Raw genomic sequence first — 13,209 nt, 5'->3', positions numbered from 1 at the left:
CTTACGGCGCGGCTCAGGTGTCCAACGATATATGAGACAGATACTGCGCCATTTCCTTTCCCCCCAAAACCAATTATTATTATTATATTTTGAGGAAACGCGAGGCGCTGCGCAGCGGCGGAACACCTGTGGCTCGGTGCTATTAGTGGCGCATGCGCAGTTGTGACTAGGGAGCGAGAGAGAGAGAAATGCGCCATGTGTCGTCACTGCTCCTCGCGCATACGCAGCACGGCTCTCCAGGAATCGCGCGAAACTGCTCAACCTGCGACCAGTAAAGCAACCCGCCGCGGTGGCTCAGTGATTAGGGCGCTCGACTACTGATCCGGAGTTCCCGGGTTCGAACCCGACCGCGGCGGCTGCGTTTTTATGGAGGAAAAACGCTAAGGCGCCCGTGTGCTGTGCGATGTCAGTGCACGTTACAGATCCCCAGGTGGTCGAAATTTTTCCGGAGCCCTCCACTACGGAACCTATTATCCTTTCTTCTTTCACTCCCTCCTTTATCCCTTCCCTTACGGCGCGGTTCAGGTGTCCAACGATTTATGAGACAGATACTGCGCCATTTCCTTTCCCCAAAAACCAATTATTATTATTATTATTGACCAGTAAAGCTTTCGCTATAAAAGGAGAGACTGAGAGAAGATAGGAAGAGGTGCCTTAGTGGAGGGCTCCGGAATAATTTCGACCACCAGGGGCTCTTTAACGTGCACTGACATCGCACAGCACGCGGACGCCTTTTGCGTTTCGCCTCCATGGAAACGCTGCCGCCTCGGTCGGGTTCGAACCCGGGTACTCCAGATCAGTAGCCAAGCGCACTAACCACTGAGCCACCGCGGCGGGCCCGTGGACACATGCCACCCCCGACTTTCCGCTAGCCGCGTCTACATAAGTGATTTCATCAGGTTTCTTATTTTTCATGCGCTTCGTAAGCTCTTCCGCCCTTTTTTGTTTCCGTTCCTTGTTATAGGTGAAACTTCCGTTGTGACGTCAGTCTGGGGGGAATATATAGGCCGCAGCGTTCATTGGGTGACCAACCTCTGGCGATCAACCATTAACTTAACTGCCACCTGCCATGGTGGCAGAGTGGGCGCGCTGCCTATCCAGTGTGCCAATATGCTTTCGCCACCGAAGGAGAGCGAATGTCCGGACCCCGTAGAGTATCTGTTACGGGTCCAATTGGACTTATTTTTGGAAATGTGGCGGAAAGCTTGAAGGATGCTTCACTCCCGCCACCGGTTGGCCCGGTATTGCACTGCCTCCGTGATCGGCCTTGTCTTTAGCGCGTCTTTACTATCCTGTCTTTCCATCCCATCTTTCAACTCTCCTACTATCTGCACGTGGTAGCAATTGTGGCTCGGCTTGAGGCAGTGAGCAGGCTTGTGCACTTTTCTTTCTTCCTGGCAACAACTTCTCTCTCTTCTCTCTATTCAGTGTGCGGAACGCACTCAACGTTACAAACGCCAAGGCGCGTCTACTTGCCCGATACACCACAGCTTTCGCTCTCCAACAAGGTTCAGCAGTAGTTAAACCGCAGCTAATTTTTTACCTAATGGAACGACTTGGAAACAGTGTTGCAATAATATCGATGCGTCACTGCTCGCAGGTGCTTCGAAATGCGTGTGGAGCGCGAAGGCTGTGAAGACAGCACGCGAAGGTTTCAGTCGCCAATAAATAAATTTACGACGGGCTTATCAGCCGCGCAAGCAGCTTGAAAGTGGGTGTCGAACTGTCTGTTCGGTGTAGTAGTCCGGTTTACGCAATGTCCCCAGTTCGACGCGTATATCTAATCGCTGTAAAACAGCGCAGAAAACACACACACGCACGCACACACTAACGAGCGCTGACTAGCAAATGAGTTGAATTTACTGTGTGACCGCATTAAGGACTCGTGAAAAGGCAGGCGCGCAAAACGAAATTAAAACAACATCAAAGCACGAACGCAAAGGCTCGTCATTCACAAATTATAAGATAGGCTATCATCTCGTGGGGCAGCAGGGATTCAGAATGTTTGCTCACGCGATATTCCCCCTTGTGCGTGAAACATAGGCCTCAGAATTTTCCATCGTCCGCGAATCGGGGTATAATGCTCGAGGATGGCGCACCGTCCAAAAATCTGGTGGGCACCAACTACAGGTTTTGCGGTGGTGTGCCAGGTTGCAGTTCGGGGTAGGTGCATTCAGAGATTAAACATGTTCTCTGAAGTGATCATTAATGCAAATTGCAAATTGTAGTGTTTAACGTCACCAAGTATCACATGGCTAGGCTAAGAGAGACGCCGTAGTGGAGGGCTCTGGACTAATTTAGATCGCCTGGGGCTCTTTAACATGCGATGACATCATGCAGCACACGGGCTTCTTTTTTTTTTCATTTCACCTCCATCAAACTACGGCCGCCGCGGTCGGGATCGAGCCCGCGACCTTGGGACCAGCAGCCAAACGCCAACGTCATGAGCCACCGCGGCGGGTCGACCAATATTGCATTACTTCGTGTGACCAGAACCGCACGTTAATGGCACATCAGACAACGTGCATGCGGTAGGCGACAAAACGCGTTTCGTGCCTCTTGCGTCACCCCTCCGTCCGAGGATCGGGAAAGTTCTCCCTCTGCACAAACGCCCACGCTTGCAAGGGGCGGAAAAAATCATGTAATCCAAACCCAACGAGCAACGCGCTTAACGTTATGGATGGGATACTAGGTGAACACATGGCACAACAGAGATATTCTATTTCCCTGTGGGCCACATAGTCCGGACACCCGCCCCGTGTTTCCCTTGTTTTGTGCCGTCTGTGAAAAAAAAAAAGGAAAAAATAAAAGTAGAGAGACCGCACCTATAACAGTTACCAGAGTTACCGCAAGCTGAAGTGAAGCTAATATGAAGGAACCAGGGACTGAAACTGGCCAAAGCGGAAATTGAGAGAAAATGCCGATTGGAATAAAAAAAACTTCAAGCACGACAAGACAGGTTCATAACCATGTCAGCGAGAGAGGAAGGCCCCCAGCGGGAACTTGTGGCGGAAGCCATGAAAAGGAAGTGGAGAAGGTGACCGCATGCTCAGGAGCTATATCGCGTCACAACACGCAACACCACACACACACACGCACGCAAAATCCCTCCACAACAGTCCGAAAAAGTGACTCCGGAAAAGCAGCAGACTTCACAAGTGCCATTTGCGTCTGGACACCTGCCTGCACCTGGTGTAATCGGCACAACCTGAAGGTGGCATTCTTAATTAAGGGCTCCTGTGCTGGCGTTCAGTAACCTCGGAGAGGGCGGACGTGAAGGGAAGAACACTCATACGCACTTGAGGACTCAGAGCGCCAGCGTGAATGACTGCAGCGAACAAATGCATCCAGTGCTCGTGTATGCCTGTTCTTTCTTGCGTCTTGCTTTTTGCGCGGTTTTTTTTTTCACAATGCCCAGTCACCAACTCGCCCAGCAACCTACATTGATATAAAAGCGTTTCATTCTACTGCTACTCAAGGCGTCGACAAGATCAGTGATATCTGTTTTCGAACATCATAAATGACTTATCTGGCACGAATGTGCTCAAATAAAGTTATGATTTCGAAATCGTCGGACATGGTTGAACAGACCCATACGCTTCCAATGTCTATGTAACCACGAACCCGCGTTAAACTCTGCGCACCCAGCCATATAACATCTCCTGTTTTAAAGAACGCCCCCTTTTTTTTTCTTGATAGCGTGACCACTGCGCAGTCGCGATGTTAATATAGTACGATAGAAGAATGACGGAGCAGTTTCGAACCGTTATGATAAAACTAGTGGGAAGAGAACTGGGAGGTACAGGATAGCAAGCCTATTTAAACTTGATCCACGAATCCCAAACATTTCACGCAGCTGACGTCACGCGCCAAATCGCTACAAGAAGGCGGCGTCGCGGAAGGTGCATGGCAGAAGAGCGACTGGCCAGGCAAGCGCGCGCCAGTGTCTTACTAGTGTAACTTTCTGAACGGGTGCGGTTATGTCTCTTCTGTGTATGGACGCGATGCTTTGGCTGCTTGTGGCTGCTTTCACAGGTGGGCGTATTCTCCGCTACAGTGTCATCCGCCATAGCCGTAATATTTTTTACTGTACCATGTTCATTCTGCCTTTTTCTTCCAGCCGTCGCCACAGGCCAGAATGTTTCTGCAACAACGACTTCGGTTTACAACACAACGGCGACAAGATCGGGAGTGACCGCAACCGGTTTCGACGAGTCTTCAGGAGTCCCGGAGCCGTCCACCTCATTCCAAGTCACGACGAAACAACCAGCAGAACCGACCGAACGCAAGCCAGCAGCGCTGATCTCTCCAACGCCTACTGCAGGGGTTATTACTACGTCGCAGCCCGAGATTACGCGGGAGCCGCAGGGGCTCGCTTTCGCTGAAACGTTCGTGCTACCAAAGGTCGAAGGCCTGGTCGGAGGTGATCTCCGCTCTTCGATGATCAGCGCGACCGCTCCTTTCGAAGACCGCACCGCAACGCCGGCTTCGAAGATCGTGGTTACAGCCGATGCATTCGTCGACAGCACGACTCTCGCTGTTCACACTTCCGGAGCGTCCACAAGCCGCGTAGAATCGAGTTCCACCGCAGATGTGGCCCCAACAGTGACGGAGACGTCAAACCCTGGTTCCGAGACAGACGACCTCTCGTTCGTTTCCAGCCTCTTCCCGGAACTTGACACGTTCGACCACGACGCCGCCACAACACCTGACGGCGTTCAGCTTCTTGCTTCGACTCCGAGCGTCGACGCTCCGGTGATGCAACCTCCCAGCGGCTACAACATGAGCAAAGAACGCTACTGCATCGCGGCCAGGTTCTGCTACAAGGAGCTTAACGAGCGCTGCGTCATGAGGCACATGAAGAGCGTCTGCGGCTGCGGCCGGGCCTTCTTCAGGAACCCGGAGACGCTTGTGTGCGAACGTAAGCGCTGTCTCTGCATCAATCGCGATGCCGCTCCTTAGCCTTGTCCATCGATCTGTTTGCCTTTCCCGAAAATCGACATTCCATTACTTCAGGCAATCTTGATTCCCGTTAAAACTAACATGTGTAGCATCTTCAAACTCGACAATGCTCTCTTCAGGAACCCGCGGTGTGTGCTTATTTACTGCTCCTCATGCGTTCTGCCCAGCAATCTTCACCTCATTTAACCTCGAGCCCGTTCCCTTAGACTATTGCTGCTGGTTTTGTGCCATACCGCTGGCCTTTCGGTTAGTTTGCAACCACTGTTTCATCTCCAAATTGTGAAACGAATCTACCGCTCCCTCGCCAAAACCAGCTGTACGGTCCCTTACTAATGCTATTGCCAAGCGCGTCCTGTTTCTCGACTGCCTTCGACCTTGTCCCCGACACACCTCTCGCCAACGCAGGAAAGCTTCCGCTGTTGGTGTCCCTGGAGCTCCCGGAACACTCCTACGTCCAGGAGGTCGCAGACAAAAAGTCTCAGGAATTCAAGGCGTACGAGTCTGCCGCACACCACCTGGTAAGGGAAGAGGCCGAGCCCTTGGCCTTCCCTCCCCTCGCCAGCTACGAGCCCGAGGACCAGGCGTTCTTGAAGTTTTACCGAACGGAGTCTTCCTCCTTCAACCACACTGAAACAACGACCACTGTCGCTCTGTCTAGCCTGGCTTCCTGACCGCAGTGTTCGACCCTGATGCAGCGCACATGGGGCTCCTAGAGCTTGTCGCAGCAAATAAGACAATAAAATGTTCCTTCTTTTACACTATCCTTCGTATCAGTCGCCTGCTGTCCTGTTCTTGCTCGTAAAGTTGCCTTAGGTTCTTTCAGCATACTTTCATCGTGTCCTTCCTGCCTCTTCCAATCTCTGCACCCGCCGCAAGCTTTCCAGTATGTTTATCGTGAATAGCCCATGCCAGGCAGCATCTCTCTGCCGACTGTGCTGGCGGCTTACTACATGCTTGCTGTTCTTTCGCAGATGTGGGGTCTGGTGCGGTACTCCCCGTTACTATCGAAGGCTGTCATTGACATCGAAGTCACTGGCTTCCGTCCTGGGCTGCTCGTCCGCTGTAGGCTCGTGGTGACGTCGTCCTTAGTCCACAAGTTGTCCGCAAACGTCTCCGGTGCCCTCCACCGGGAGTTTAGGGCGGCCATCGAAGACTACAAGTCGACCGAATCGTTCTTGAGGACTCGGAATATGAAGACCGTGGCAGCTGACGTAGGCAAGTATGAATCGAACGTTGCAGCCTCGCTACACGAACGCTCCAGATTACTTTCAAGTTTGGCACTCCCTGGTGGCCTATAAAGAATATCTCGTTCGCACATACACGCTGGCGCAACCTTTAGTACTGCAGAATTAGTTTAACCTACAGTTTAACCGTGGCGACTATTGGGCGAAAGATGAATTCTTTTTACATGGCTTCGTCGCTGAGGTTTCACCTAGAAAACGATCCTGCTAACGAAAATGACATGGGTATGTTTCCTGTGGTGTGGTGCAGTGGCGGTTCGTCGTCAGTCAGTGGTGGGCGAGAGTCACAATTATCACCGGTTCCATTCACTGCAGCTGTCAACCCCTGCGATGACCGCGACTCCAATTACTGTAGCCCGTACGCCATCTGCATGTACCGGAAGCAGGACTACGGCATGAGCTGCCGCTGTCTTCCGGGATTCGAGGATGTGTCCCCCGACACGGGACACCACCCCGGGGAGCTCTGCTTCTGTGAGTGGAAAGCGAAGAAATCGAAACTTTGCGCACACCTTCCTGCCAGCAGGAACAGGTGACGATCACGTCTTTCTCTCTCTGCATGCAGCCATATGCGAGCCCGGTCACTGCCACAACAACGGAACGTGCAAGAGTGTTGGCTTTGGAGTAGAATGCGAGTGAGTAGATCTCGTATATAGCAAAACTGCGGTTGTTCTCACTTTTCGGGACAGCTCCTAGTACGGCGTACAATGGACGAGTTCGGATTAATTCTTATTACCTAGGTATATATCAACACACGCCTAGTTTTATTGAAACTAGGCCCCATTGAAACACGGTCGCCACAACCTGGATAGAACCCACGACCTTGTCCTGAACAGCAGGCCATAGCGGTTGTGCTGCCGGGAGAGCAGTTTGCGTTTCATTATTCAAGTTTCGATTCAGTCTAAATTACTGCACAAATTACTAAAGCTCCACGCGCTCGTGTTAACGCAGCAACACTAGCGCTGCCTTCTTAGAACGTAGTTCAACAAAACTTCCTTGGCGTGAAGCATAAATGAGAAAAGCAAAAAAAAAATAGTATAAAGGGCAGAGCAGAAACGGCGATAGAGCAAGACTCGAACAGCAGAAATACGCAGCTGCTGTATCGCGCCCCGTTTAAGAGGGATGAAAGGTACCTGCTTGTTTTCTTACTGCTAGGGCGTGCTCAGATATGCGTGTGGAGGGTACCAAGCTTGGCGAATTAGTGCGACAGTCCCACCACCAGAGCACACGATTTAATTGAATGTCTGTTGAATTACAACTTGGCATGCCGTTTATGTAAACTCAATATAAGCGGTACCGGCGTTCGTAACCAGCTAAGTACTCTAAACTCTACGCTTAATTAAGGATAACTGGTTTACGTGACCTGGCGGCAGGTCACCGATGGTAGCTTGGAAAAGTGAAGGCGTACTTTCCTCGGCATCCGCCAAGAAGCTTTACGCCTTAGAAATATGTGCTGTTCTAATCTGACAGGACCACCCGTTTTCCATCTTAAGAGAATGCCGAATTTCCTTTTAACCTTAGCGTTTTTTTTTCGCAGTTAACTATGTATAGGAAGACTCCAGACCGTTAGCCTGGATGAGAATCTCTATCGCTGACTGTCCTAATTCCAGGGCACCACAGACGAGCTTTGGTTTCACCGTTATAGCATTAATTTATGCCCATGATCCTCTAAACTAACTTAGAAACAGACTGCTTACAAAAATTTCGTGACACCTTAAAAAAAAAACTCCTTTCTAGAACACGGTCTTTTTTTCTAGCTAGCTCTCGCTTTTTTTTTTTTTCGGAGTAATGTTGAATTCTACCGAGTCTGCCAGAGCCCAGCACAGTTTACTTGTCACTTCACGAAATTAATCCGGTTGAATGTTCAAATGCAAAGGTTCTTTTTTTTTTTGGTAGGCAATTGTGCCTACATGGCGATACCAGTTGATACTTTAATGATCCTACTGCCAGAACTGTTGACTGCGCCGGCATAGATAGCTTTAGCTGAGCAGAGGGAGCAGCGGCAGGACTTGCTGATATTGTTAGACTTTTATAACATTTCCAATTTAGTGCAGCTGCTACGGTCACGGCCCACTTCTTTACGAATGCTCATAAAGATGCGCAACAGTTAGATTCAGTGGCTGAATGCAGGCTCGATAAAAGCTGGCCGTGCGATGTATCTTCTTATTCATCAGACCTTGATTGAAGTAGACGTTCCCTCGTAGCCTTTATGTGAATGAAAGGAGTACAAGTCTCTAAGATTTCCTGTACTTTTCATTCGCTTCGTGTGACTGCGTACAATTACATAAGCCGATTTCTCGCAACGCTAGAATATAAGTGGACCTGACTGACCGTTACAAAATGTCGTTGTGAAATGCAGGCTGTTAGAGGGGAAGCAAGTGTGAATGACAATTTTCTTTCGCTGAGTGTATATAGCGCCCTCTAGTCGGTCGACGATCGTACCCTCATTCCTGCTCATTCCCTGCGTACGAATGTTGACGTAGTTGTTTCCGTATCACTTGGATAACATGTTGCTGAACTTTCTTTTACCAGATGCCGCGACTGGTACGTCGGAAACAAATGCCAGTTCCAAATGAAACGTAAGTTTTCTGAAGCACCAGCGTATACGATTATATATAGCGTCTCTTATAACCGTTAAACCTTTTCCTTCTCCGTCAGGAATCATTATCATCGTAGTGGTCGTGGCAGCGGTGCTTCTTACAGCCGTCGGAGTCGCGTTCCACAAGTACTGGAGGAAAGGGTAGGTCGCTCGATTGCGCCGAGTTTTGCGTGTACCAGTCGGATACCCAATGCTGCGTCTCAAATTGTTCATTAGTCTTCGTCACTGAATACTGAGTGGACGAAGCGCCTTTCCCTACAGCCAAGGCAGCCTTACTTCGGCGCATGAACCAGCTATCTAAAATGGCAGTCTCTAGACTCTTCAGAATCCGACATGTGATAGGAGGAGCATATTTAAACTACGTGGTTGCAGTAAAATGGCCGGTATCCTCTACGACCCAGAAAGAGCACAAAGGTCCAATAGCGACGTTTTGCGCATTACTTTTGGTATATCTGGCCCCGACAGGCTGTTCTAAAGCAAGCAGAGCCCATAATCGCGTTCGGCATTTTTTTTCTCCGCGTTCTTAGTACCCCAACTGCTACCTCGAAAAGGCCGGAAGGTCTGAAGAGGATGCACTTTTAGCACGTCATTTTTCAGCAACCTAATTAAACGAAGGCGCGACGGATTATGGCCGCTTGCGGGAAAACTGCGTATCTAGGACGATGTCAACAGCCAAGTGCCGGAAAGAAAACTCACTGTTTAAATGTGGCTGTGGTCGAGGTCACTGCGGTGCAAGAGACCATTCGGGTATCTCTGGTATGCATCTTACAACGTTACTTTTGGATGTCGAGCCACCGCACTGACAAGGCTGGGTGCTATTCGCCTGTTTTAATCGTAAAGGTAATCGGCTAGTTTAATTTTTCGAGGCACTGTCATCTCGTTCATTCTTTCTTCACACACTGTGTTCATTACAATGTATCATCCATGGAAATAGTCCACAGGACAAGGGACGCACTACTAGAGTGATTATCGATCACCGTGACGCAGTTATCGCGGACTGGCTCGTTTTGCAGTCAAAACTGTCGAGCAGGAATTCCGCTTTCGAGCTCGCGTCAACATACCAAAACAGTCGTTTTGCCAAACGAACGCATTTGACTCTGGGTGTGCCATGACAGCACTGACCCGAGAACTTGTGCGATAGGTGGTACACCACCCATCCGAATCTGTCATTTGCCACCTAAACCTCGCAGGCGCCTCCAGCACTGCAGCAACCAGGTGTGCCGCATGCTCATTGTTGAGCCCGCCAAGAGGGGTTCGTCCAAGTGGCCGCTCGACTTGAAGCTGGCTGAGAACGCAGTGTTGCCGCCCACCACCGGAGTCCCCCGCTCCCCTGCCTGCGCCTCGCCCAACAGCGTCAAGAGCCACCGCTCCGCATTCGGCCGCTGTCTAGAAGAGAACCTCTGCCACGTGACAGTCTCCGTCACATCCAAGTAGAACTAAGGAAACCGTGCGCGGAGCGACGCCTGTTTTTAGATTTCTAATTTTCCGTTTTAAGCGCATGCCGCGGTTTTAAGGCACTAATGTAACATCTCCCTCGAGCCCTTTCGTTAGAGCGGAAGGTCTCTCACCTCTTTGGTTTCTGCGAGTGCAATCGCAGCAATAAAGAAAACTGCAGACTGTGCGCACTGCTTCAGTGAAACGTGACACATTCCGCTTCAAGTTAACCGCTCGACATGCTTTGAGCACGAAGGTACCGGATCTTCAGTGCGCATGCACTCATCCGGTGGGTACTAACGAGCAAAATCGTTGTCTGTTCGCAGCTGGCCTAGCCGCTGCGAGCGCTCCGTCCCGCGGCAGTGCCCGCGCGCCGTAGTCTTCTACATAGCACCAATCCATAATTCTGCACTGATTCGAATGTAGTAAACATTATCTGTAGCTTTTTTTTATGCCAGCGCTCAAGAAACAAAAGTTTGTTGAACACTCACGAACATTTGTTCCTTGAGATCACGTTCTGATGTCGGTGAACATCAATCGATTGTACAAATTCTTGATGTGCTGACGTCCCCACCACTAATGTCACTGAAATACTGATGTGCGCAGCTATAGGCTGATGCAAGATGCTGACATGAAGCGCTACGCGGGCATGTGTAGGGCTGCAATCTCATCTTGGGAGTTTTAAAATCGAGAAGGAAAAAAGTTTGTTCAAAGCCAGCACTAAGATCCAGTGAACAAGATCTCTTATGTCAAAATAATAAAATAATACGTTTTATAAGCAAAGAAAAACCCTAGTAATGACACCTCCCCCCTGTAGACAGCGTGATGTCTTGGCAGTATGTGAAGTAAGTACAGCACTCTTCGACCTGGAGGCGATGAGCAAAGCATTTTTTTTTTTCGGTAAGCCCACCATAGCTTGGCTACCCGAAAGAAGTTTTTTCCAAAACTGTTTAAAACAAGCATCTGGCAGATGGCCGTTCGCTTCGTATTACGAGTAGTGAGCATCTCCATTCGCACAAGAAAGCGTAACAGACTTCATGTATTAGTGTGGACAATTACTCGTTAAATCTGCCCGAAAAATTTATGTGTATGAAAAAAAAATTTGAAAAATATTTGGGTTCTAGGATTACCTTTCGGAGCTGGTGCACAGTGGGCTTCAATTGGCTCTCGAGACTTTCGCAATGCGAAGAACGCCAAAACGAAGCACCTACAGCATGTTAACGGTAGAGTGCGCGGGCAACTAGCGCACATTTGTTTGCCGTCCGTTAACACGTAGGAAACATCGCAACAGCCTCTTTAGCGAGACGATATTGCATTTGGAACATCGCTCCCTTTTCATCCCCACCGTCAGAATTGCTCATCTTGATCCGGAATCAGTTCGGCGCCAGTTCCGGGTACTCCTGCAACAAGAACGGACTACCTGTGTTGGCGAATACGATGAGAAAATTTCACGCGATGAACCTTTTCTTACCGGTGGGTCGAGAATCGGGCGTTTTTGTTAAACTTGCTACACTGAGAACTCCAAGCAGTATTTCTTCAAGTAGGATTTTGTTTTTCGCTTTTTGTATATTTGTTGACGTACCTTTCACAGCAAAAGACGTATTCATTGTTCAGAACTTTGGACTTAAATGTATAATTTTTTTCTCACCACTTGAATCAACCGCGGGCTCCGTGATCTCTGACTGGAAGTGGAGGGCGATGTGGTCTTTTTGCCATCACAAAGCTGCGTGCACTTGAGAAGGGTCAACCTTAACTTCTCCTAAACCAAGGAACTTTGACCATCACTTACGAAGTGAACTCTGCAAATCATGACTGTGGCTGCTGGATGCCATATGTCTCTGCGCATTGCGTGTACACATGCCTTCCAGATATTCTCGCCTCTTGAATTCGAAGAATGAGAATGGTGAGCACCTTCTTGACGCCACTGACAGTCTACTGCAATAACAGCGCATATGCGTCACGGGGAAGGGCAAAGGGTCAATGCGCACAGTGATAATTTTGACGTGACAGCGTTAGAGCGGACGTTCAAAGGGAAAGCCGTGTGCATTGTCGCACTATTTCAGGATTGGTCGACAGGATTGTGATGTCATACGTTGAGCTGTAGAATGAAAATTATTAAAACCGGAGTTAAATTGCGACTATAAGGTTGTAGCATGACTCATATGTTAATATGACATGTAGGAATGCAAAGTACATTTATTGCGTTGAAAAAAGAATTGGGGCAATTAGTTGACAATCAATTCCATGACCCTTGGCTTTGCATGAACTATATACAAAGGTTTTAGAAAACATTTTGGGTTCGCTTCAGCCTGAAGCCCAACAGCGCAGTAATTACCGCAGTTTCCTCAGTTATTGCTCTACTTTTGCTCTCATTACGCATTTAGTTAACGTCAAATGTAAGCCTAGCGAGTTCTAGTAAAGCTCAACCACTACTGTTGGCTATTTTCGATGCCGTCCTGCTCGGACTTTCACAATGTAAAGGGTGCACCCCCGCACATACAGCTATATTGCGGCAAAGCCAATCTTGCTTTTGTGAGGATGCGCGCGCTCGCATTTATTGACGAAGACTTCAGATGCGATGAGCGGCGGTGACCATCTGAGAATACGTCGGCTCTGCCAGAGTGGATTGGACGTTCCACAGTTCACGTTCTGTACACGTCGTCATCCTTGCGATGCCAGCGCTAGAGGTGACGGCACACTGTACTAGGAGATGTTTGTTTATTATTCTAGTTAAAGAGTAAAGTAACATCATAGGCCTACATCGAATAGTGGCACAAAACAGATAGCGGCCTTTTTGTCTTATAATTTAAACAACCATTTCACTGCAAGTTAACGTAATTTAATTCTGGCGTCGACACATTCAACAGTCAGCTTCCGCACGTGCATTATAGCCGTAGCCCGCCACGTACAACTGGTCTTACGCTGACAAGCCCTTTTAAACTACCGAATGATGACGGTGCTGAAATTTCTGATGAA

The 13,209-nt window shown here is 49.2% G+C and overlaps 1 protein-coding gene across 1 annotated transcript; it reads left to right on the top strand.

Annotated features, from left to right (window-relative positions):
* Positions 1-3,929: 3,929 nt before the first annotated feature.
* On the top strand, positions 3,930-10,332 carry LOC144123301 (uncharacterized). The gene is made up of 9 exons (XM_077656155.1): positions 3,930-4,035; positions 4,121-4,921; positions 5,368-5,480; positions 5,934-6,177; positions 6,519-6,674; positions 6,766-6,835; positions 8,733-8,779; positions 8,859-8,940; positions 9,990-10,332. Exons 1-9 carry the CDS (start codon positions 3,981-3,983, stop codon positions 10,231-10,233), a joined length of 1,812 nt encoding a protein of 603 aa, XP_077512281.1. The 5' UTR covers positions 3,930-3,980; the 3' UTR covers positions 10,234-10,332.
* The last annotated feature ends 2,877 nt before the right edge of the window (positions 10,333-13,209 follow it).

This window comes from Amblyomma americanum, chromosome 3 (assembly GCF_052857255.1).
Source record: "Amblyomma americanum isolate KBUSLIRL-KWMA chromosome 3, ASM5285725v1, whole genome shotgun sequence".
In the NCBI taxonomy this organism is placed as follows: Eukaryota; Metazoa; Arthropoda; class Arachnida; order Ixodida; family Ixodidae; genus Amblyomma; species Amblyomma americanum.
The sequence above is the reverse complement of the archived record's forward strand: the minus strand, read 5'-3'. Positions and strand labels throughout refer to the sequence as shown.